The 24,865-nt window shown below is 55.1% G+C and overlaps 1 protein-coding gene and 1 long non-coding RNA gene across 3 annotated transcripts; one reads left to right on the top strand and one right to left on the bottom strand.

The window, feature by feature from the left end:
• Nucleotides 1-1,341: 1,341 nt before the first annotated feature.
• TMLHE (trimethyllysine hydroxylase, epsilon) lies at nucleotides 1,342-12,466 on the bottom strand. The gene is made up of 9 exons (XM_083876343.1): nucleotides 12,415-12,466; nucleotides 12,212-12,278; nucleotides 9,104-9,282; nucleotides 8,301-8,477; nucleotides 7,027-7,306; nucleotides 5,897-6,016; nucleotides 4,691-4,927; nucleotides 3,952-4,090; nucleotides 1,342-3,059 (listed from the first exon to the last, which is right to left on the bottom strand). The coding sequence occupies exons 3-9, from the start codon at nucleotides 9,273-9,275 to the stop codon at nucleotides 2,928-2,930; spliced, it is 1,257 nt and encodes a 418-aa protein (XP_083732469.1). The 5' UTR covers nucleotides 9,276-9,282; nucleotides 12,212-12,278; nucleotides 12,415-12,466; the 3' UTR covers nucleotides 1,342-2,927.
• A 1,168-nt stretch (nucleotides 12,467-13,634) lies between these two features.
• LOC310917894 lies at nucleotides 13,635-15,968 on the top strand. 2 transcript variants are annotated; one of them, XR_014591515.1, is made up of 4 exons: nucleotides 13,635-13,724; nucleotides 13,858-13,927; nucleotides 14,778-14,901; nucleotides 15,097-15,968. It is a non-coding gene; the product is annotated as an uncharacterized lncRNA (long non-coding RNA). The 2 variants fall into 2 exon arrangements; XR_014591516.1 differs by having other exon boundaries at nucleotides 14,778-15,968.
• The last annotated feature ends 8,897 nt before the right edge of the window (nucleotides 15,969-24,865 follow it).

The raw sequence follows: 24,865 nt of genomic DNA, 5'->3' as shown, positions 1-24,865 counted from the left end.
GTGCAAAGGGAATTTTAGTTTACTGGAGGGACACCCCTGGAATCAGGACCTGGGGACCTCATTCTGTTACATCCACCTCAAAATTAAGGAATTCCAGAGGGGTTTGGGCTGGGAGGGACCTTAAATCCCACCCCGCTCCACCCTCCAGCCGTGGGAAGGGACCCTTTTACTGCACCAGGTTGCTCCAAGCCCCAAATGAGGAGGTAAAATAAAAATTAAAAAACTTTTCAGCGGGGCTGGAAGCAACTTCCCCCTGTTTTACCCGAGTCCTGGGAGGGTTCAGAGGCTCCAGTGGCACCGGAGGGGACCAAGGGGGATATTTACTGTTCCCAGACACAGGGGGATGCACTGGAAGCTGCACAATCCTGAGCTGGGAGTGAGCAGAGAGCTCTGAGCACAATGAAGGGATTTTAGAAACTCTGGGAGATACTGGAGGGAAAAATGTGGCCAGCAAATGAATGGGGAGGGTTTTGTTTCACTGCAGGGCTGAGGGAGCCCCAAAAAACCTGAAGGAGGGGCTGAACTGCAGAGCCAAGAGGAAAGGGAGGGGTCCCAGGGAGGAATTGGGACAGGGCAGCAAACAGGGATGGGGACGGTGGAAGGTCTGGGGGTGTGTGGGGGGAACAGGAGGGGAGGACACAGCCCCAGCACCAAAGGGGACCAGACTGGGGGTCCTGGGATGTGCAGATGGGCACATGGAGGATCCCAGGACACATCAAGACCTTCTCAGCTCCTCTCAGAGTTCCATGGGCTGTGCTGGGCTCAGCTGCCTTCACACAGCCCCAGTGTCCTGCAGACACCCCCAGATCGAGGTCTCCCCTTCCCTCACATCATTCCCACCCTCTCCCCACATCCCACAGCTCCCAAAAAACCAGCAGAGGCTCCGAACAGCAATTCCTGGGCCTCTCCAGAGGGATGGAGAGAGAGAGAGCAGCGGCACGGCCGGGAGCGCCGAGCCCGCCCGGGGATGGCCTTTGTGGGGTTTGGAAACATCAATTTGAATTTTTGGCGTCTTGTGCCATCGTGTGGCCGGGGAAAGGCCGGTGCAGGGCATGGGGAGGGGATGAGGAGGGGTGGGCGGGTTCCAGCAGAGAATCTCAGATAACGCAAGAATCTGTTCTTCTTTCCTTGGCTCTGGGAGTGGCTTTGTCCCCTTCAAAAACCGGAGGTGGAATAGGAGGGATTCTCCTATTCATCCTAAAGGTGACACCTTTTGGTGGTAAATATCCTTTATGTGGGCAAACCCTTCTCTTTTTGTACAATCTTTTTATTAATATCATCGTGATTATTGCGATTTTCTTCAGTAAATTGTGACTTCAACTCAGAATCTCTCCTAGTGTGGTTTGTTTTTTTTTTTCACTACGAAAAGAGCTCGGCTAAAGGGGGTTTAATTTTCCTGCTGAGTTTTGAAATTGGCTCCTGCTGTCAAGGCTGTCACTGCAGCTGTACCTGGCCCCACCTGCCCAGCCTGGGCTCAGAAATCCCTTTGAGCCCCCCTGGACTCCAGGGGATCACCCAGGAAAGGACTGGGAGCATCAGGAAGCTCAGACCTCACAGCAAGAGCAGATTTCAGGACTGTGTTGGCACCAGGATCTCTACATTCAGTGTTTGGATTAAACAAAGGCAGCAAGTTCAGCACCTGCAGGACATGGAGTACCTGACACAGCACAGCCAGGGGTGAAGGGCCCAGCCCTGCTCTAAGGTCTGCTCAGAGCAGAGGGAACACCCCAAAAAGATGTGGCAGAATGAAAAAAATGTAACAGCAGGGTTTGTTTTTGTTCCTTACCCTGTGGCCCTTCAGTGTGGCAGATCTCAGCCCCCAGGAGCTGAAAGGCAGCTCTCAGTTACACCCAGAGTGGGAGAATTTTGGGAAAAAAAATACACCCAAAGAGTGAGGTTCATGTAGCAGAGAGCATGATGGTGACCTAACATAAATTCCTTAAGAAAGGATGGAAGAGGAGGCTTGGTGGGAAGTTTGTCAGAAATCCTGGGGCTGCTGAGCATTGCCCTCAGCACAAGTGCAGAGGGAACAGCAGCAGGGCAGTGCTGGAAGTCAAGGAAAAGTGGGAATTCCATCCCTCACCTAAAATCATCATCTCTGCTTCTCAACATGCAGATCTTGCTGCATCCCTTCTCCTTCTCTAATCTAAACCTTCTCAGAAATGCCCAAAGCACACCAGGATCTCTCTCAGGCAGCTTGGCTTGGGTCAGTGGTAAGAGACAAGATCCCAGAGATTTCCACTATGCTCTGCTAAAAGTCCCCTAAAACTGGCAGCTGAAAAAAAAAAAAAAAAAAAAAAAAAAAAGCCAAACAGGGAATAATGAAAGCTTCCAAATCCTGAAGGCACTTGCTTGGAGGAGCACTTACTGTGGTGGGATTAACCACAACTGAGCCACCCTGGCTGGGAGGACCAGGCTGGGAGCACAAACAGCAAGAGCTGCCTGTGCTCAAAGGCAGAGAGTGGCCCAAAAAAAAAAAAAAATAAAATAATCTTGCAACCTTTGGTTTCCACCTGCCCCCTCTCCTGAGCAGGCTGCCTGGAGAGGGTGGAGGTGTGTGAGGTATTGCAGTGATGGTGAGGCACTGGCACAGGGGGCCTGGAGCAGCTCACCTGCCTGGTGTGGACAGGCTGGGCTGGCACTGAGGGGCTGCTGCCTCTCCCAACAGTGAGTCTGGGGGCTGCTGCCTCTCCTGGCAGTGGGACTGGGGGTCTCCTGCCTCTCCTGGCAGTGGGACTGGGGGTCTCCTGCCTCTCCTGGCAGTGGGATGGGGAGTCTCCTGCCTCTCCTGGCAGTGGGATTGGGGGGCTGCTGCCTCTCCTGGCAGTGGGATTGGGAGTCTCCTGCCTCTCCTGGCAGTGGGATTGGGGGGCTCCTGCCTCTCCCAGGGGTGGGACTGGCTCTGCCTTGGCTCCTGGAGGGCTGGGCTAGGCCTGCAGCCCCAGCAGGCGGGCGGTGTTGAGCACGTCATCCCTGGTCAGGTAACACCCGCAGAGCTGCCGGTACCCCGTGAACGCCTCCCGGCCGTGCAGGACACGCCAGTTATCCACAAACAGCGCCTGCAGCAAAGGGAAAAAGTCATCAGCAGGACAGCAAACACAGCAGGCAGGGCCACGAGCCTCTGGCAGGGCCACGAGCCTCTGGCAGGGCAGCTCCTGGAAGAGCAGGTAAGGGTGTGCTGCCATGGGCACGAGCTCCTGTTCCACACTGGCACAGGTGAGGCTGCAGCCAGTTGTTCTACAGGGTCCAGCACAGCTCCTTCACCAGCTCTTTATGGAGCCAGCCCAGAAATACATTTTGGGGTTTCTTTGCCTTTCTGCTGGAGAGGAAATAGTTCACCAGCAGTAGACAGTGGCTGGGATCACTGAATCCCAGAATGCTTGGGATGGAAGGAACCTTAAAGCCCATCTTGTGCCACCCTCTGCCATGGGCAGGGACACCTTCCATTATCCCAGGCTGCTCCAAGCCCCATGGAACCTGGATTTGAATTCTTCCAGGGATGGGGCAGCCCCAACCTCCTGCCTCTGCAGAGTCACCCACGTAAGGGCTCAAACATAACCTCAAAACTGCAATTTCTCCTGGAAGAAGTGAAAGCCTGAACATTAAGTGTTCTGGCCTCTCTAGTGAATTAAGTGTTCCAGCCTCTCTGCTCCTGAAGATTCTTATTTCAGTGGCTGGAAACTGGGATGAACTTTCCTCTGAGGCAGAGCTTGGACTAAACATCTCTGCCTCCCTCACCTGAGAGCTCATACTGCTTTAGGACAGCAAGAAAACACACACACAGAACCCACTACTGCTGACCCTGGAGCGCCCAGAACGAGGAAAACCGCCGGATACGCCAATTCCCAGACACTGCCACATCCACTGACCACCCTGTGCCAAACCCACAAGGAATTCAGCTGCAAATCCCACCCTGGACCAGTCCCAGAGGATGCAGCTGCAGGTGCCCACCTTTCCTGGCTTCAGTTTGACCCAGAGCTCGTTGTCGGGGCGGCGCAGCTCGGCGGTGAGGGCGCGGTGAGCGCGGTACCAGCGCCGCACCACGTCGTGCGGCACCGTGTTGAACACGGCGCGGTCGTAGTTGTTGTACCTGCAGGGAGAGGAGGGACAAAACACTGCCCAGTGCTGCCCCAGGTGCTTCCAAGAGAACCTCGGGAGGCTGTGGAAGTAGTGGGTGATTTGCAGAGGTGAGCAAAGAGGTTGTGCTGTCAGGACAGGATTTTTGGGAATGCAGCACTGAGGGCAAGAGGAGTTTGCTGTCAAGTGTACACCTGCTCTTCCTGCTTTTCCATGGCAAGACTGAGGGTTGCTTAAAAGAGAAGTGGAAAAAGCAGTGCTGAACAACCTCCAGAACTGAGCCAAACTGGAGTTTCAAAAATCAGCCCAAGTTTCCTTTAGAAGGAATCACTCTGCACCCTTCCTGGATAGTCTCCAGGGGCTTCTCGAGAGAAGAACTGAATTCTTCTGCACCTCAAATGGAATGGGATGAGAGCTTGGAGCTGAATGAAGAATGCCAGCAGTGAAAAATCAAAGCTCAGCACTGATACCCATCTTTGTATCAGGGGTGCTGACACGTTCTCTAAAGCAGCAAGAACACAGGGTGCTCCTGTTTCATCCCAGCTCCTCAAAGACACACTGGAACATTCTGGAAAACCACCACAACGCCCTCTCCCCCCTGTGTGGCCCTTACCTGATGAGGTACAGCTCGTTGTTCCAGGGGTAGACGTTGAGCACTGGCCCCACTCCTATCATGTGGTTGTGGCAGCCGCCCACGTTCTCCACGTACTCGTGTTTGAGGGGCACCTTGGCCAGCAGCTGGAAGTGCTCGGGGGCCTGGCGCAGCACCCGCTCGGCCGCGTGGAACCCGTCCACCAGCAGCGTCCGCCCGCCCGTGCCCTCGTGCTTCAGGCAGTGGAACACCTGGATGCTGCACACAGACACAGTGACCTTTAGCTGCCTGTCCTCTGAGCACAAAGTGCTCCCAAAGGACGCTGTGAGGTGTGGATGGATGCACCACCCAGACCTGCTGCTTCTCCAGACCAAATCACACTGGTTTTGGTGGGTGAGGAGGCAGCAAACTGATTGTGCTGCTTTCCCAAACCCTGTGACACGAGTCTGGGAGATTTCAGGAGCTGCAGGATGAAGGCTATGTCACCCAAAATCCAAACCCAAAGAGGCTGTGTGTTGGGAAAGATGGGACAGGAAGGGTTTGTGGATATGATTTGCCTGGTAAGAAATGCTAGAGGTGTAAAACTTGTGAATGAAATAGAAATGAAGAGATGTGATCATGGCAGGCAGGAAGACGGGGATGAGCTGGAGATGGGTGGAAGGACAGAAAACAAAAGGCCCCAAGGGTGCAGCCCCTCTCCACCCTGCCAAGGCATCAGGGAAAAGGTGGATAAGAAAAGTCTCTTTAGAGTTTAGAATACAGGATGATGTGGTGATAGAGCAGTTCTCATGGGCTGCAGGCAAAGTCTGTAGGGTTTGTATCTCACATGGGTTGGTCACTGTAAATTAGAATATTCAACACAAAAGGAGATGGAATGGATTGGAACAAGGTGCTCACTCTCTTGCTCTGACCTCTCTCTTGCTTCTACCTCTCTCTTATCCCTCTTAGCTTTTTTACTCCCTCTCTTACCTCACACTCTCTCTCTCCCTCTCTCTTCGGGGTTCCCTCTAGCCCAGGCTGGTGGCTGAAGGCAAAGCCCTCTTTACCCACAACCCTTGCAATAAACTGTGTTTCTAGAATATCTCAGCTCTGCAGAGTTCCTTGTCCCTGCTGTCCACAGATGATCCTACAGCTGTGGCTGCCCCATCCCTGGGAGTGTCCAAGGACAGGCTGGATGGGGCTTTAGGCCACCAGGGACAGTGGAAGGTGTCCCTCAGCAGCACGTACCCGCAGGGCTCCTGGAAGTAGGTGGTGTCCGTGTGCCGGTCCAGGGCCAGCTTGGTGTAGGCTGTATCGCCCCGGGAGAAGTCAGAGGTGAAGTGCCACATCCTCCCATAAATGGTCTCTCTGGAAAAGAGATGGGCAGTTATGGGTCAGTGTCTGGGTAAGGCACATCCTCCCCTACGTTTGAGTTATTCTCCTCTGTCCTGTGCACAGAGTCGTTAGAGCAGAACGACTTCACAAAATTCACATTCGGGGATGGTGCTTCTGATCCCTCTTCTGGTGTTCAGCTCCTCTTTTTCCTCCCCAAAAGGCTGGTGGTGATGAGTCTTCCCCTCCACAAACACTGATGCTTCCATACCAACCATTGTCCCCAGTCATGGAAGTGACACAAAGAGTTGCTTAAGTGCAGTCAGCCTTTACTTGTACCCACACAGGGTTACCCAATAATTCCATTTCTTCTCCCCAGAATCCTGTTTTCACTACCTCCCCCCTCCAACAGGAGGGAAGAGAGAGCAGACAAGGCCTCCAGGGGGAGGGTGGCTGGAGACAAAAGCTGGCTGGATATTCCCTGGAGCCCTTTGTTTCTATTTGGAGTGACTGTTCCCTCCTTTTCTAACGGCCCCAGGCAAATCAAACTGTCTCTACATCTTGGATAAAGCCCCAGGCTCAGCCCCTGGCCTGCCAGGCTGGTGGTGCTTTACACAAACTCAGCACCAACACCTCTCACTGTTGTTCTTTTAACAAGAACTCCAACTGGTCTTTGATGTCCCTGGCTCCCAGGGCCAGGCCGCCCTCACGACCCCTCAAGTCATAACAGGAAATGTCTCTCCTTGCAAAGCCCTGCTCTTCCCAGACAGCCACTTCCTCCAGTCCCTCCTCTCTGCACGGTCCCACTGTCACAGAAGTCATTGTATGTTCTGAGGGCAGCTCAATGACTGAGTGATTCCCAGCTCTCCCATAAAGGAGGGTGGATCCCTCAGTGAGATCCTCCATCCCAGGTCAAGGGGAGCAGCCAGAGCATTTGTCTGCCACTCTGCAAACCAGGCCATGCCACACAAAACACAAGACAAGGAGGCAGCAGCTTTCCAAACAGAAAGAAAACAAGTTTACCCTTCCCAGGATAGCCCAGATACCTGATTATGCTGACCCTCTCTGCCACGATTTTCGTGTCCTCTTTGGTGGGAGTGACATTCTCCACAAAAGCAATCCCGTACAACAAGAAGTTCTGCAGGAATTCCTTCAGGCCTTCATCTGTCTCCAGGAAGCTCCGGCAGTCCACAGAGGGGACCTGGGCTTGCTGATAGATCTCAGCATTCCAGAGGATCCGGGGGTGCATCACCTGCTGCTTCTGCCCCTCGTAGCTGTTCTTTGCCAGCCACTCCAGCCCGTACCGTGTGACGTGTCCATCCGGCCCTGGGGACAAGGGCAGGGTCACCAAAATCCCACTGGGCAGCCCGAGCTCATGGCACCTGCCAGCCCAGACAGGCCTCACCCTTGTCACCTCTCTGGGGATGGGCTCTTTGCCACCCAAAATATGACCTGAAAACCTCAAGTCCTAAAAGTGTTGTCGTTGCTAGAAAACTCTGAATTCAGGGCAGCTGCTGCAACCCTCTCCAAATTCCCAGCCAACTGTTGCATCTGCAGTGCTTTTGGTTTTTGTTGACAGGACAATTCAAGGACAATCAAAGCACTGAAGTCAAGCCCTCAAATAAAGGGAAGCCCCACCAAAAGGAAGAAAGCAGCTGGGAAAGTGAGGAGAAAGGATGGAAATGAAAGCCAGATTTGAGATGTAGGCATGAGAGGCAGGAAAATGATGATTAGCTGGAGATGGGTTGAAGGATAGAAAACAAAAGGACTCAGGAATGGAGCCTTTCCACTCTGCCAAGGCATCGGGGAACAAGGGCCTAAGAAAGTAATCTTTAGAGTTTAGAATATAAAATGACATGGTAATATAGTAGTTCTTATAGGCTGCATGCAAAGCTTGTAGGTTTTATATCTTGCACCGGTTGGTCACTGTAAATTAGAATATTCAACACAAAATGAGATATAATGGATTGTAACAATGCTCTTGCCCTTTCTTGCTCCTGCTTTTTCCCCCATGCTCTCTTGCCTTCTCTTGCTCTTGCTTTTCCCCCACGCTTTTTCCACCCTCTTTTCCCCGACTCTCTTCCCTGCCCTCTTCCCCCTACTCCTACCCCGTTTCTACCCCTGAGTTCTCTTCTACTCTCTCTCTCTCCCCTTTCTCTCTTTTGGGGTTCCCTTCAGCCCAGGCTGGTGGCTGAAGGCAAAGCCCTTTTTACCCACCACCCTTGCAATAAACCGTATTTCTAGAATATCTCAGCTCTGCAGAGTTCCTTCTCCCTGCCATCCAGGGATGTTACTACAGGTGCTGGTGCTCAGGACTCACAGGTGAGGAAGAGCGTGGCCTCGTCCACCCTCACGGCCTGGGGCTGGATGTCCAGGTCCACGCTGGCCGTGTCCAGGCTGCGCTGGCTGGTCTTGGCGTTGTAGCAGGAGGCGGAGCGGCAGTGGTCCCGCAGCCACACGAAGTCCAGGCGCATCACGGTGCTCCCGTACCTCAGCTCTGCCAGGGAGGGGAGCACAGCAGGCTTGGGGCCAACACAGGGCAAACAAAGCCGAGAACTGAAGCCCAGAGCCCACATTGTATCATCCCAATTACAGGGGATGCAGTGGTACCCCTTGGTATAAACTGTCACATGAGGAAGACCTGGCAGAGGATCTGATCAAAGTCCTTTGCTTTGGAGCCACCGTGTAAAATGCTGAGTTTGAAAGTGGCTCAGAGTACTGAGATCTCACTGGCCTCAGCTGCCATCACCCTGAAAATGTGGGCCATCAGAGTACTGAGATCTCACTGACCTCAGCTGCCATCACCAGGGCCAGCAGAGGTGAGCACACACCAGAGCCAAGGAGGGCTCTGCCAAGGAGAGCCTGAGCGTGGCACAGAAAATGGTGCCTGACAGGGCAAAGCTCAGACAGCTTTTGTTCAGGAATCCCTGGATTTGATTACTTATTTAGCAGCACCTCACTTATCATAGAGGACAAGGCTGCTCTGTCCTGTCTTTGGGAATTCCTGCAGGGAACATGAAACAGCCCCCAGTGTGCATCCCTCTGATGCTTCAGAAGGAAAATACACATCACTCCAGGGAATATCCCCGGGCAGAGCAGAACACCCACCCCCAGCACACCTACCGAGATGGTCCTGGTGCAGCTGCCAGGCACAGCAGGGGGACTCTGGGGCCGTGGAGTGGCACTGAGCTGGGACAGGCAGGACGGGCCCGGGGTGCCCAGGCAGCCGTGCCCAGCCACGGCCGGTGCTCCCACGCTGCCCCCGCAGCAGCCACGCCAGCCTCGGCCACCACATCCTGGTCCTGGCAGGCAGGAGAGAGGGGAAAAGGTCACCTGGGTGTCATACTCTGTCCTAAACCCCAGCAGGACACAGCCATGAGGAGATGCTGGGATCCTGTGAGGGTGGGAAGGCTCTGGCACAGCATGTCCAGAGAAGCTGTGGCTGCCCCAGGATCCCTGGCAGTGTCCAAGGCCAGGCTGGATGGGGCTTGGAAGGTGTCTGGGCTCATGGAAGGTGTCTCTGCCCATGGCAGGGGGTAAAATGGGATCAACTTTAACATCCCTTCCACCCCAAGCCATTCCACGATTCTGTGATTTACCAGGCAAAGCCATTCCAGGAGAGACACCTGTGTTCAACACTCTTGTGCAAAACAGTGGCAAAAGCCTCATCTCTGAAGGTCTTGTCCCCCCTCCAGCATTTCCCAGTTTTAATTCACCATTCCCAGATGGAACTGCAGCAATTGGGGAAGCAGTGACCTTGGTTAGGGAACCAGTAACAGAAGAACCCAGTAATTAGGTCAGTTCTAGAAAAAGCAGGCAAAACAATGAGGAGGAGGAGGAAGATCTCTGCTGCTGGTGAAGGACACAGCTGGCAGTGAGGAGAAACCATCGTGATTAATTTTAGGATAGAGATTAGAAGGCGATTTCTCTGAGGGAAATTTGTAACAGCTCTTCAGAGCAAAGAGCAACAGCAAAAAACCTGACAAGTTTTAGGAGATGACGCCTCAGTCTAAATGCCCGTCATGTTTATGAATTTCTGGGGGCCAGGTCTAAACCCAGCAGGATTTTAACAGCACTTTGAAGATCACTGAAATGTGGTCTCTCTGGATAAGACAACTGGCTCAGAAAGCATTTCTTATCCCAGACTTCTGATTTTCCTTAGTTTTCTTATCTGGAGAGTCCAGGCACTGGAGCTCTGGCTGTCCAAGCTGCTCCTGTTCTGCAGAGACCTCAAAGGCTGGTGATAACAACCAAATCCACAGAGGTGCCACATTCCCAGCCAGCACCTTGTTAAGCAGGGAAAAAAGAATGCAGACATCCCCGGGGAGAAAAAGTGGGAATGTTTTTGAAGAGAAGGTTTGAGATGAAGGCACACTGACACACTTCAGGCCACTGAGCCCTTTCCACCAGAAATTTTCACAATATCCAATCTAAACATTCCCTGGCACAGCTTGAGGGTGTTTCCTCTTGTCCTACCCCTTGGTACCTGGGAGAAGAGACCAAACCCACTGTTTCCACCCTCCTTTTCCAAGATATCCCTGCTGTCCAGCTTTGGGAATCTGCTACAGGAAGAGGAATGAGCCCCATCTGACACACAAATCTCATAACTAAAAAATGAGTGACCAAATAGTTTCAGCAATTAAGAAAGGAGAAACACCACAAATCTGGAGGTTTTCATCAGCTTTTGGCCAAACCTCCAGGGCATGGGATGACCCTGCTGCCCTCCCTCAGCCCCTCCAGCCTGTTTGTCCAGCTCCTCTGAAAAAATAAATGGTGTTTTCTATTTAAAACACCTCAAACATTCAGCTGCTCGCACTCAGTCAGTTTTTATTCCTGGACACAAGTGGCTGGGGCCCAGGTTTGTGATCCATGAGGAACAGGGAGGTGTCAGCAGCACAACAGCCCAAAGTGAGGAAAAGGAATTTGGGTTTTCTGGGATCCTTTAGCCTGACAGTTCCTCCTGCAGTGAAGGAACAGCAAGGAAAAGAGGAATTCTGCAAAGGCTGAGCTGGCCTGAGGGCTGTGCCAGAGCCAGAGGAGCCAAGAGCACCAGCCCAGGTGCCAAACCAGATCCCCCAGGATGGCAGCACCTCTTGGACAGGACACAGGCTCAGTTCAACAGCCTGAGCTGACTCAGTTAATTACAATTAATTACCACAGAGACAAAAAGCAGACTGGCTGTTCCCTGCTGAGCTCCTGCCCTTACCCTGCAGACAACTCCATCAGATCTCAGCTGTCAGGAGCCAGATTCCCCTTCCAGCCCTTCCCCACGTGGGAGTTCAATGAAATTAAGGAGCTAATAAAGACATCCCAGGCTCTGCCAGCTTCACAGCTACTTCACTTTCCTGGAAGCAAAGGGAATTATCTGCTCACCCCACGTTTCACATTGACTACCTGACACCCAGCCCAGAACCTCATTCCACCCTCCTGGCTGCATTTCTCCCAAGCAAAGCCTTTCCAGGCCATGCAGCTCAACAGAAACAAGTTCTAATTCTGGTTTGTTTTTTTTTTTTTTTTTTTTTTTCCAGCAAAGCAGCCAGTCCTAATGGCAGAACCCCCCTAGAGGAGTTAAACTAGAATAAACTCCTATTGCTAAATCACTTCATGCTCTGGATCCTGCCCGGGCAAAGAGCAGCTCTCCCCGGGCAGGGAGGGGTTGTGTTTTTCCAGGGAATGAGGGAAAACGGCTCTGCACAGGATCTGCAGCCTTCAATTCCCTTTTGATGGGATTGTAATCCCCGTGTGACCCCGGGGCTGGAATTACCTGGGGCTCTGCAGCGACGGGCAGGGCTGGGGGTGATGGACAGAGGCTTGGGCTGGAATCGGGATGGTGACGGGACCAGGGAGGGGAGGATGAAGAGCTCAGGGAGGGAATCATGATGAAGGGATCTCGGAGGGGGGGCTGAGGGGATCACAGAGGGGATGCTGAGGGGATCACAGAGGGGATGATGCTGAGGGGATCACAGAGGGGATGATGCTGAAGGGATCCCAGAGGGGATGATGCTGACAGGATCCCGGAGGGGATGATGCTGAAGGGATCCCAGAAGGGAGGATGCTGAAGGGATCACAGAAGGGAGGATGCTGACAGGATCACAGAGGGGAGGATGCTGACAGGATCACAGAAGGGAGGATGCTGACAGGATCCCAGAGCAGAGGCCGTGCCCGGGTCCCGCAGGCCCCGCCGCCGCCCCGGGCCCTCCGCCGCCCCCTCCTCCTGCCCCCGGTGCCCACCAGGCCGAAAACGCCGCTCGGAGCTTTCCCTCATCGGCCGCCGCTGCTGCCCGGCGTCTCGGTGACCCTTTAAAAAGATAAAAATACAAGAAAAAGCGCTACATTACAAGCGGGTCCCTCTCCGCGGGGGCCCAAGCGCAGCCCCGGGCCCGAGGGATGGGGATCCCCGCCACCGCCGCGCCCCATCCCGGCCCCGAGCGCACCTCGGCGGCTCCTCCCCGGCCTCCCGCAGCGGCCCCGTTGCCTCGGAGCGGCGTCGCCGGGCCCCAGAGCCCGCGGGGAGCGGGGCCGGGCCGGGAGGAGCGGGGCCGGGCCGGGAGGAGCGGGGCCGGGCCGGGAGGAGCGGGGCAGGGCCGGGAGGAGCGGGGCAGGGCCCGGAGCGGGGCCGGGCCGGGAGGAGCGGGGCAGGGCCCGGAGCGGGGCCGGGCCGGGAGCGGGGCCGGGCCGGGAGGAGCGGGGCCGGGCCGGGAGGAGCGGGGCAGGGCCCGGAGCGGGGCAGGGCCGGGAGGAGCGGGGCAGGGCCCGGAGCGGGGCAGGGTCGGGTCCCCCTCAGGCCGCCCCGGGGTGGGGCCGCCACCGCCATAGAGACGCGCGGGGCAGAGCGGCCGCAAACCATAGAGGCGGGGAGGGACGGGGCGGGCGGCCAGCGGGATCTGACCGGGACAGGAACGGAACGGAGAACAGAACCCCTCCGGTCCGGGAGGCCGTGGGATGGAGTGCCGAGGGCGGCACGGAGATCGGGGAACGGGCACACGGAGCGCGGCCCAAGGGAACGCTGGGTGCGGACAGCGCCGGCCGTGACGGGCCGGGCACAGAGCGCGGCCTGTGCAGTGCTGCCCCCTGGCGGCCGGGCGGGGACGGGGACAGCGAGGGGAGCGCGTTACCCTGTCCCTGTCCCTGTCCCTGTCCCTGTCCCTGTCCCTGTCCCTGTCCCTGTCCCTGTCCCTGTCACTGTCCCTGTCCCTGTCCCTGTCCCTGTCCCTGTCCCTGTCACAGTCACTGTCCCTGTCCCGGCCACTGTCCCTGTCCCTGTCCTTTTCCCTGTCCCGGTCACTGTCCCTGTCCCTGTCCCTGTCCCTGTCACTGTCACTGTCCCTGTCCCTGTCCCTGTCACTGTCACTGTCACTGTCCCTGTCACTGTCCCTGTCACAGTCACTGTCCCTGTCCCGGTCACTGTCCCTGTCCCTGTCCTTTTCCCTGTCCCGGTCACTGTCCCTGTCCCTGTCCCTGTCACTGTCACTGTCACTGTCCCTGTCACTGTCACTGTCCCTGTCACTGTCACTGTCCCTGTCCCTGTCACTGTCCCTGTCACAGTCACTGTCCCTGTCCCGGTCACTGTCCCTGTCCCCGCAGCGAGGGGACGCGCTGGTGCCACCGCGGATTCCCCATTTCCCCAGCGGTTTTTGTGTTTTATTTCAGGAAAAGGGAAGGGGCAGAGGAGCTGCCGGGGATGTGCCGCTTCCCAAAGGCCTCGGGGCGGCTCCCGCGGGAGATAAACAAGTTCAGTCCCCGGGTGAGCTCAGGGCAGAGGCATCCCCGCCCTCCCGCCGTGGGAATTTGTCCTTCCCGGGCTCCAGGAGGAGGAGGAGGATGCCATGAGCATCCTGGTGCTCCAACAGTCCCTGTCCCTCTGTCTGTCCTGGCAGGAATCCCAAACTTCTCCCCCTCAGTGCCCAGGACAGCACCTGGGATGAGCAGGGACTCACCTGGATCCAGGTGTGTTCCCAATGGAAGTGATGGATACCCACAAACAGGATCAAACCGTGTCTCAGCTGAAGGGCTGGGGGCTCTGGGGGGCTCTGGGGATCTCTGGAGGGCTCTGGGGGGCTCTGGGGGGCTCTGGGGGGCTCTGGGGATCTCTGGAGGGCTCTGGGGGGCTCTGGGGGGCTCTGGGGGCTCTGGGGGGCTCTGGGGGAGCTCTGGGGGCTCTGGGGGGCTCTGAGAGGCTCTGGTGTGCTCTGGGGGCTCTGGGGGCTCTGTGAGTCTCTGGGGGGCTCTGGGGGCCCTGGGGGGCTCTGGGGGTCTCTAGGGGGGCTCTGAGAGGCTCTGGGGGGCTCTGGGGGGGCTCTGAGGGCTCTGGGGGGCCCTGGGGGGCTCTAGGGGGCTCTGGGGAAGGGGATTCCTCATTCCAGGGTGTCCCACTGGCTGCCTTTGGGATGAGCAGTGCAGCGTCACTCTGACAGCCCTTGGGTTGTGCTCAGGGGGTTGTTTCTCCTCAAGGCTCTGGGGTTATAATTGGGATTTTATTTGTGGGATTTTATCTGTGGGATTTGTGGTCCCTCCTGTGCCCCACAGGATCCCGTGGGACAGGGACAGGCAGTTTTTGTCCCTCCTAGAGGAGGCCCCTGTGTGCCCCAGAGCTCTGGGATGCACCTGCTGCTTTTGGCCCCAGCACACAGAAAAGTGCCTGGGAACTTTTCTGGGGATTTCCCAGGCAGAGCTGGGGATCTGGGAATTCTGTGTCCTCCCCTCCTCCCTCACTAACACGCTGCTCCCGGGGTCACAAACAACTTTAAAAAAAAAGCAACAAACCCACACAATGAATGAATGCTCTTCCCTTCTCCAGAGGGTGCTGGTGAGATCCTGGATCTGGTGTGGGATTGGGAATTATCCCTCTGCCTGGGAAAGGCTCCCACACAATTTGGCTGCCGTGGCCACATGCAGAGGAAAAAATACTCCGGATCCAACAGGTGCATCCTCCCTTGGGCAGGTTTTGTGCAGTAAATCCATCCCTCTTTTCCTACCCTGGGATTTCTTGGAGGTGGCCTTGGCAATGCTGATGTCACCCAGAGCTTTGGGTGACGTGCAGGGCACACGGAGGTTTCCCTCTGCACGTGGGGGATGTTTTCTGCACAAGGTTAGGACACGGAATTCGTGTTTTCCAGGAAATCTTGTAGCAAGAATCAAGAGTGGCCGAGCCAAGGGGAAGTTCCTGGAAATGGTTTGTAGAGCAAAAAGTCTGAGAAATGAGAAACTTTTTAATGAATGACGCACCTCAGCCCTGCCTGATGTGAATGATGGTTCCTGTGGCATTGTAGGGGAGAACCAGAGGTGGAAAACAGCCCCACAGACAGGTCACAGGAGCCACTGAAGGAGAAGGTAGATAAATCACCTTGCTGAGCTCAAAGCCGTTCACCTGGTCCTGGCCATTGCTGAAGGACAGAAATGGCCATGGCAGATCTGTCACCTCCCTGACAGCAGTGTCAGGATTTGTCACCTTGGGGGTTAGGACAGGGAATTCACATTTTCCAGGAAATCTTGTAGCAGGAACCCAGGGTGGCCGAGCCAAGGGGATGTTCCTGGAAATGGTTTGTGGAGCAAAAAGTCTGAGAAATGAGAAACTTTTTAATGAATGACCCACCTCAGCCCTGCCTGATGTGAATGATGGTTCCTGTGGCATTGTAGGGGAGAACCAGAGGTGGAAACAGAGCCCCACAGACAGGTCACAGGAGCCACTGAAGGAGAAGGTGGATAAATCACCTTGCTGAGCTCAAAGCCGTTCAGCTGGTCCTGGACATTGCTGAAAGAGAGAAATGGCCATGGCAGATCTGTCACCTCCCTGACAGCAGTGTCAGGATTTGTCACCTTGGAGGTTAGGACAGGGAACTCGTGTTTTCCAGGAAATCTTGTAGCAGGAGTCAAGGGTGGCTGAGCCAAGGGGATGTTCCTGGAAATGGTTTGTGGAGCAAAAAGTCTGAGAAATGAGAAACTTTTTAATGAATGACCCACCTCAGCCCTGCCTGATGTGAATGATGGTTCCTGTCACATTGTAGGGGAGAACCAGAAATGGAAACAGAGCCCCACAGACAGGTGACAAAAGCCACTGAAGGAGAAGGTAGATAAATCACCTTGCTGAGCTCAAAGCCGTTCAGCTGGTCCTGGACATTGCTGAAGGAGAGAAATGGCCATGGCAGATCTGTCACCTCCCTGACAGCAGTGTCAGGATTTGTCACCTTGGAGGTTAGGACAGGGAACTCGTGTTTTCCAGGAAATCTTGTAGCAGGAACCCAGGGTGGCCGAGCCAAGGGGATGTTCCTGGAAATGGTTTGTGGAGCAAAAAGTCTGAGAAATGAGAAACTTTTTAGTGAATGACCCACCTCAGCCCTGCCTGATGTGAATGATGGTTCCTGTGGCATTGTAGGGGAGAACCAGAGGTGGAAAACAGCCTTACAGAGCCCCACAGACAGCTGACAAAAGCCACTGAAGGAGAAGGTAGATAAATCACCTTGCTGAGCTCAAAGCCGTTCAGCTGGTCCTGGACATTGCTGAAGGACAGAAATGGCCATTCCTGGTGAGCCGCTTGTGGCCTCTCTGGTTTTGCTGCTCCAGCATTGCTCTTCCCCAAGGCCGAGCTCCTGCTCCCAGGAATGCATCACGTCCCCACGGAAACACAAAATGCTTATTTATTTGACTTGTTTCGGTCTTTTTTTTTTTATTTAATTGAATTCCCCATCTCTCTCTGGGTGTTTTTTTGATTTTTTTTTTAATTTTTTTTGGGTTATTCAAAGGAAGGAAGGAAGCCCAAACTAACTCGGATGTTTGTTTGTTCTGTCCTGGCTGATGTTCCCTTGGTTGCACTCCAGTGGCTGATAAACTGGCAGGGAAGTGGAGTGTGGAGCACGGCAGAGCCTGGGAAAGGCCAGGACCTCATTTCCCCTGCCCTTACGTCACGGTTTCTCTGCAGTTATCTTGGCCTGGGGGCCACCTCTGCCAGCTGCCTCTGCTCCTGCCCTTGTCACCAGCTCAGGGAGCTGTGCTTGGTGGGACACCCATAGGGAGGATGTCTTTTTGCCATCCAGATTCCCTCTCCTTGCCCTGATGTCCAAATCCTCACCCAGGGCACAGTAAGGTTCTCCCTGCCGGTGGGACCACGGAAAGGGATGGATCTGCTGGAGCTGCGCTGAGGTCTGGGCTGTGCTCCTCTCATGGGACTTCACCTTCTCCATCCAGGCCCCAGGCAGTGATGCCTGAGGCTGTCACAGACCTCACTCAGGGGTGCTCACTGCTCTGAGCGATGTCAGGAGCTTATCTCATGGCTCCTGCCATCAACCATTGGCTTGGAAAGTCTCTCTTTCCTCCAAGCTGGAAGATAGATGTTCCAGAAGTGGGAAATATTTGTGGAGTGAGGAGTGTGTGCTGTGGGTGGGGGAGCTGGGAGCTCTGTATTCCCTGCTGCCTGTTTGGGGACAGGGATGTGGTCCAAGGAAAGGGTCACTGGGGGTGGGATCAGGTCAGGAAGTGTCTGAGGCCCCTCTGTGAAGAGCATCTCCCCTGGGATATTGGAGTGACTCCAGGGGAGAGAGATCCCCAGATTCTCCAGCATCCCTGGGCTGGGAGAAACATTTGAGTGGGCTCAGATGAGCCCTGGGAGATCTGCAGGGTGCATGAGGATGCGGGAGGTGCCAGAGTGGAGGGAAATGTGGGAGCAGGAAAGCACTGGGGCTGTCTGTCCATTTTTTCAGGCTGTGGGGGGAGCTGGGCACTGGGGACACTGACAGTGCTGGCACTCCCAGGGTCCTGAGCCAGCTGTCCCCAGAGCTGTCCCATCCCCATGTCCCCACCATCTCTTTCCTGAGGGACACAGGTGGCTCTTCCCTCCCTGTGCCCCGAGCAGCCCTGGCTGATGAGATCCAGCAGTGGGGAAATGCAGCTCCTCTAGGATGGCTTAGGAAGGTGGGGAGCAGAAAACCTTCTTGAGCATGGAGAGTCCTTTGCTTCCTCCAAACGGACCCCGGTGGGTCAGGACGTGGTGTCCCCAAAGAGCCCGAGATCTTCTCAAGCCTTTTCCTATCTGAAATCCCACCCAAATTTCCTGGGACAGCAGCAGTGGGAGAGGAGCTACGTCCAACACTGGGACTGGATCCTCACCCTCTTTCCAGCCTCTAGAATTACCCCTGGCAAAGAGGCTTTGGGTCATGGTGTGTTGGGAAGCAGCTGCAGGGACATCCCCTGATGCCTCCCTTGGAAAATGCTTTTCCTGGGAAGCACGAGCTGGGTGTGGGAGACCCTGGAGTGTGGGATCACCATGGCTTGACTCTCCCCTCTCCTCCAGAACCATCTGGAGGCAACAGGGAATCCTCTGCCCCTCCAAAGAGAGGAGCAAATCCCTCCTCTCCATCTGCCCTGACTGGAGAACCTCAACCTCCAAGGCCTTGCCAGCCCCTCAAGGAGCTCCTTCCATGCTTCAGGAAATTCCTGGGGGATCTGGGGGCTCCACAGGGAGGTGAGAGATGTTGGAACAGAGCAGGATGGGGTGTCAGGGGGTCCTGGCTGTGGGGCAGAGTCTCTGTGTCAGCAGAACAAGGTGAGCAGGTGAGAGAAGGTCAGAAAAGTTTTTTTTGCCTGGCCTGAAAGCCTAAAGCAGGAGGGTCTGGGATAACCACGGTTATTTAATTTATTTTTTCTAAATTAAAAAAAAAATAAAAAAAAAAGGAAGGAAGTTAATAAATAATGTAAAGTGCAGAATGCATTAATGAAAGGGAGAGTGAGGCAGAGAGAGGAAGGAACAGGGCAGAGTGAGAGCTCAGGGAGTGGTGTGGGGGGAGATATTCCTGCCGGTATCGATTGGATATGATTACATTAGAGCTATCAAATATTCATACTACATTCCACAAGAGGTCATTGTGTGTGTTTTTCCAATTTAGCTCTGCCTTGGTGCAGGCAGCAGGCTCCGGGTGGGTGGGAAGGGGCTGGGGCTGCCACTCCTGTGGCTGCAGGGATGTCACCAGTGGCAGGGCTGGGTGGGGAGTGCACTGAGCCCTGAGGGTCCTTCACAAAGCCCCCGAGGGCTGTGGATCCTGTGTGGATACAGAAACAGGGACAAGTCCCAGCTCTGGCACCTCAATCCTCCTTGGTGACCCCTTCTGCTCCCTCCCAGGCCAGCCCAGGGCCCGTGGGCACTATTTACTGGCTGCCTCAGGCTGTTCCTTGTCCCTAATGGAGCATTTTAGCTGGGATGCAGCTTTGCCAGGCGGGAAGGTCAGCCCAGGCCACAGGGCCAGGTGGAGGAGGATGAAGGCAGGGATGTGTGGCAGGTCTCCCACTGTGGTGCCCATCTGCCAGGGCACTGTGGCCCCTCTCCCCCTGCCTCCATCCATCCATCCATCCCTCCATCCATCCATCCATCCATCCATCCATCCATCCATCCATCCATCCCTCCCTCCCTCCATCCATCCCTCCATCCATCCCTCCATCCATCCATCCATCCATCCATCCATCCATCCCTCCCTCCCTCCATCCATCCCTCCATCCATCCCTCCATCCATCCATCCATCCATCCATCCATCCCTCCATCCATCCATCCCTCCATCCATCCATCCATCCATCCATCCATCCATCCATCCATCCATCCATCCATCCCTCCAAGCTGTCTGTGCTGCCGGGATCCTCCCTGAGGGGACAACCAGGAGGGACAATGGTCCCTCAACATCAGTACTCCCAAATCAGGACCTCAAGGGCACAACTCTGCGAAGTCCCAGGTGCAAACCTGAGGAGGCAGCCGGGGACCTGCTGCCCATTTTTATGTCCACACCAGGCCCTTCCCTGGCCTGTGCCTCAGTTTCCCTGTTTGACAATGTTCTCACAGCATCACCGGGGCACCGTCCCGCATCCCCCTCCAGCCTCCGCCCAGCGCAGCCTCGCTGCTGCCTTCTCTCCTTACATTAATAAAATTTTTACAGCACGGTGGCAGGAAATGCATTTTCAGTTGATCGGCTGCGGCTATTAGATTACCAGGAAATGGCTGGCTGGCCGGCGGCCAGGCCTCCGCAGGGGAAGGCGAGCGCAGCGCCGGGATGAGCCGGTGGCACCGCTGCCCATCCTCACCGGTGTCCCCGAGCTGTGCCCACCCGCTTTCCTCATGTCCTGGGGATCCTCTGAGCTCCTGGGGATGGGTCTGGTCCCGGCTGATTTTGGGAAATGGGATGAGAAAGGGGAGGTGACTCCTGAATGAATCTGGTCCAGCCTGAGAGCGACAGAGCACAACTTGGGCACAGGCGTGGCTGAGGCTGTGATGGGTTGGAGGGAGAGGTGGGAGATTTGGGATTGGGATCAGGGAAAGGTGGGAGGTTTGAGGCTGAGACCAGGGAGCAGTGGGAGATTTGGGGCTTGGATCAGGGAGTGGGGAGATTTGGGGCTGGGACAAGGGAGCAGTGGGAGATTTGGAGCTGAGACCAGGGAAAGGTGGGAGATTTGAGGCTAGGACCAAGGAGAGATGGGAGATTTGGGGCTTGGATCACAGAGAGGTGAGATTTGGGGTTGGGACCAGGGAAAGGGAAGAGATTTGGGGCTGGGACCAGGGAAAGGCAAGATTTGGGGCTGGAATCAGGGAGCAGTGGGAGATTTGGGGCTTGGATCACAGAGAGGTGAGATTTGGGGCTGAGACCAGGGAGAGGCAAGAGATTTAAGGCTGGGACCAGTGAAAATGTGGGAGATTTGAGGCTGAGACCAAGGAGAGTTGGGAGATTTGGGGCTGGGACCAGGGAGAGGTGGGAGATTTGGGATTGGGACCAAGGAGAGGTGGGAGATTTGAGGCTGTGATGGGGAGGATGCACTCACTGAGTGCAGCAACTCTCTGCAGAGGTTGGTCATCCCAAGCTGTGGGATTTTTACATCACCAGGCTGGGCTGGTGTCAAGCAGAGCCCGGGAAAGAGTTAAACGTGTGTTGTCTGTAAGAGAGCCGGGAGGAGGTGCCGGCTATAAATACCTGTACCTGCCTCCGAGGTGGCAGTGCTAATTGAGGGAGGGAATTGTGAGCAGCCCCTCGGGGAGGAGGGCAGCAGCAGCAGCAGTGGCTGCAGTGGGACAGGATTTTAGGGACCTGGTTTTTAGGCTATAGGCAGGTTTTTCAGGAGAGCCCTCTTAGAGGTGACTGTGGTCAAGTGCTGGAGATCCTTTCTACTGTGGGACAATTTCATGCTGGGACACCCTGAGCCCAGCTCGGCCCAGCCATGGGCTGGGGGATCCTTTCCATGATCCTGGAATGATCCTGGGATCATCTCCATATGAGCATCAGGCACCGAAGTGAAGCATCTTCCCTTGGTGGGGGTGATAATTCTGGGGCAGGGAGTGGTCCAGGGGGATTCTCCAGGCTCCACAGGGATGCTCCTTGCTCCTGGCAGATCCATGGGATGCTCCAGGCTCCACAGGGATCATCCATGGGGATGCTCCAGGCTCCACAGGGATGATCCATGGGATGCTCCAGGCTCCACAGGGATGCTCCTTGCTCCTGGCAGATCCATGGGGATGCTCCAGGCTCCACAGGGATGATCCAGGGGGATGCTCCAGGCTCCACAGGGATGCTCCTTGCTCCTGGCAGCATCTCAAGGCCTCTCTGCCTGAGCTGGGTGCAGGATCCTGCCTTTGGGAAGGAGGTGACCCCAGCCCTGCACGGTGACAGCTCCATCTCCACATTGATACCAGGGACAGGACTGGAGCAAAGAGGACACCTGGGAAATGAGCGGTGGAGAGCAGGGAAGGCAAGGAATGGTGGAAAGGAACGGGACAAGGAAGGGAGCAAAGTGTGGGGAGAAGGGAAGGTCTGAGCCTCACTAGGGTTTGTTAAAGTTTGGAAGAACAGAAAGCCTGGTTTGCGTGGAGGGGACCGGCTATTTTTAGCCGTGGGTAGGATGTCAGCTCTGAAAATAGCCTGCTACCAGATCCTAATGAAATCCTCTCCTTGGCTCTCGCAGGGAGCGAGTTTGGAGGGGGAGGATCGCTGTCACACACCCGCAGCCCAGGAGCTCCTGACATTCACAATGACTCGCCTGCTTTGCTCTTATTTATTTATTAATTTTTTTTAAATTTTTTTTTTTTTTTTTTCTTCCTTCCCCCCTTCGGTTTCTCCTATTCTTTTGCCAGCTCTGCCTTACGCCGAGCAGAGGAGTCACCAGCCAAAAAAGTGACTGCGGGGGTGGTGCTGCTTAGCTACGGCCAAATCCCTGCAGCATGTGAGCAGCCCGGCGATTTCATACCCAGCCCTGGGCCCCGGCACACGCCTGGCCCCACTTAAAGTCACATTGAAACGGGGATTTGAAGTGCTGAAGGCACAGAATTTGAGGGGAGACCCTCCCATCCATCCCTGAGGAGCAGGGGTTGGTCCATGGAGTGGAGGAGAGGGAAGGGCAGTGCCCAGGTGAGGGAGGATGCTCGGGACAGGTGTGCAGGTTTGGGGGGAGAGGGAGGGTTGGGAGAGCTGTGGGGTGGATGGGTGAGTGGGTCTGGGGAGAGCTGAGCAGCCTGGAGCACCAGCAGGAGTGGAAGTGGGATACCTGGTGTGCTTGGGATGGCCTGGAGTACACAGGATACCTGGTATTTGTGGGATCCCTGGTGTATTTGGGATATCTGGTACTTGTGGGATACCTGGAGTACGTAGGATACCTGGTACATCTGGGATCCCTGGAGTACATAAGATACTTGGTGTATGTGGGATCCCTGGTGTACATGGGATACCTGGTACATTTGGGATATTTGGGACTCGTGGGATCCCTGGAGTACCTGGGATACCTGGTACATGTAGGGTACTTGGAGTACGTGGGATACCTGGTATATGTGGGATACCTGGTGTATGTGGGATACCTGGTACATTTGGGATATTTGGGACACGTGGGATACGTGGTACATTTGGGATATTTGGGACATGTGGGATCCCTGGCGTATGTGGGATCCCTTTATATCCCAGTGTGTCCTCACTCCCCCAGCTCAGGTTCCCCAGGAGCTCAGGGTGGGGGTCTCACCTTTGGAGCCAACACTGCTGGAGTCAGGTCTGTGTTCTCTGTTGGGAGGGGAATGGGCTTTGGGCAGGGTCCCCATCAGGACAAATGTTCTCTAGAAGAGCTGCAGTGGAAGTGTGGGGAGCCCACGGATCACAGAGTGATTTGGGTTGGCAGGCACAGTAAAGACTCTCCAGTTTTGATCCCCTGCAGGGACACATTCCACTATATCCCAGGTTGCTCCAAGCCCATTCCAAACTGGCTTTGGACACTCCCAGGGATCCAGGGACAGCCACAACTTCTCTGGGCACCTGTGCCAGGGCCTGCCACCCTCATGGTGACAATGCACGGGGACAGGCAACACTCAGGACACAACAGGGAGTCAATCACACCCTGGGAAATCACCACCCTGTCCTCCTGTCCCCCTTGGCTGGGGCACAGCCAGACCCCTGCCCACTCTGGGCACTGGGGAGCCCTTGGGGACGCTGCTCCTGCTCTGTGCAGGGCCGGAAACATCTCCATCAATGAGTCAGCAGGACCCACTTAACACTTCCCCAGCAGAATCTGCTCCTCTCTCTGTGTCTCTCTCCCGGCAGAATGGGCAGCTCTGGCTGGCTCTGGCAGCGTGTTACAATCTCAGCTCATTAAGGGATGCATCCTGAGCGCTTTATTGATGTTTTATGCTGCCTGGCTCCATCTTCAGAGGGAAACTCTCATTGCAGTCAATGACTACACCTCCGGCTGCTGCAGGCTGAGCTCGGAGCTCCAGATCCGGCTCCAGGAGAGGCAGCTCAGCTCCCATGGCTGCACTGCAAACTGTGGGGTTTGACCCTTAAAATGGGCCAGAAACATCTCAGGACCAACATCCCGGTTTTATTTCCAGGGATTAGGGAACACTAAAAAGGAAAACACAAAAGGAAAACACAAGGAAAGGGTGCGTTTTTTTAATTTTTTTTTTTTAATTTTTTTTAATTATTTTTTATTTTTTTTTTCCTTGCTTATCCCTCCTTCTGCGAGAAGGAGCTGCATGACAGGGAAGGGAAATGCTGTTCCCTCTCCCCCAGCGCTGCCGTCTGTTCAGCTGCAGCCCAGGCGGGTGGGTGTACCTGGCCTCCTCCTCTCCAGCCTGCTGGGAGCCACATGTCCCCTCCTCGGGAGAATCACAGTCCTTTCATAAGTTCCCCAGTACTGGCTGTTGCTTCTGAAAAAAAATCTCGTGGCACTGTCTGGCTTCAAGTGGCTTTTACATAATCCAGACTGTCAGGCTAGATGAGCATCACGGTCCCTTCTGGCCCTAAAAATCTGTGAATCTCCAAATTAGAGGGCACCAGCACCTCCTTGTTTTCTGGCTGATTGAATCAGGGGAATCGCGTGTTCTCTTTCTCCTCTTTTTTTTTTTTTATTTTTTTTTTTATTTTTTTTTCCTCCCTCCCCTGCATCATCTTTAACTGGAGGTGAATTACCCTCCCCCTGAGCCCAAAGCTTGGCAAACAGCAGGAGGAGAGATGAGGCAGCTCCAGCCTTGCTCTGGGATATCCTGCTCTGCTGCCCAGCCCAGGGCTCATTCCCAGGGGTGAATTATCTGACTGTGGCCACAGCCAGGGCTGGAGCTGCTCAGGCTCAGAAAATCTCTGTGGAAAACGGTGCTGAGCTCTCCTGATTGTTTTAAAATCCCAACTAAATTCTCCGTTCTTCAGGCCGAGCTCCTCGGGGTTTGTGACCAAGGTGTGGATGTAGAGAAGCACTTTTTGGGAAGGGGAATGAAAGTCAGTGAGTCTTAATGTTTTTGGAGGTGTTTGGGATGTGCAGGGGGAATGGGAAGAGCAAAACAGGGACAAACTGATGATAATCTATGAGGATTGGAGGGGATGGGGGTCCTCCAAATGCAAGAGGAGCTGGGGCCCTGCTGGGCAGGCTCAGATAGAGTTGGGAACCCCAGAATTT

The sequence above is a fragment of the Zosterops lateralis genome (genome assembly GCF_965231275.1).
Source record: "Zosterops lateralis genome assembly, chromosome: 21".
NCBI lineage: Eukaryota > Metazoa > Chordata > Aves > Passeriformes > Zosteropidae > Zosterops > Zosterops lateralis.
The sequence above is the reverse complement of the archived record's forward strand: the minus strand, read 5'-3'. Positions and strand labels throughout refer to the sequence as shown.

Excerpts from the sequence above, each read along its gene's own strand:
- TMLHE (XM_083876343.1), bottom strand. The coding sequence starts at position 9,275 with ATGTGGTGGCCGAGGCTGGCGTGGCTGCTGCGGGGGCAGCGTGGGAGC. Across the intron at positions 7,307-8,300 it reads GGCCACGCTCTTCCTCACCT|GGCCGGATGGACACGTCACA; the intron begins GTGAGTCCTGAG and ends CCTTGTCCCCAG. Across the intron at positions 4,928-5,896 it reads TACTTCCAGGAGCCCTGCGG|CATCCAGGTGTTCCACTGCC; the intron begins GTACGTGCTGCT and ends GTCTGTGTGCAG.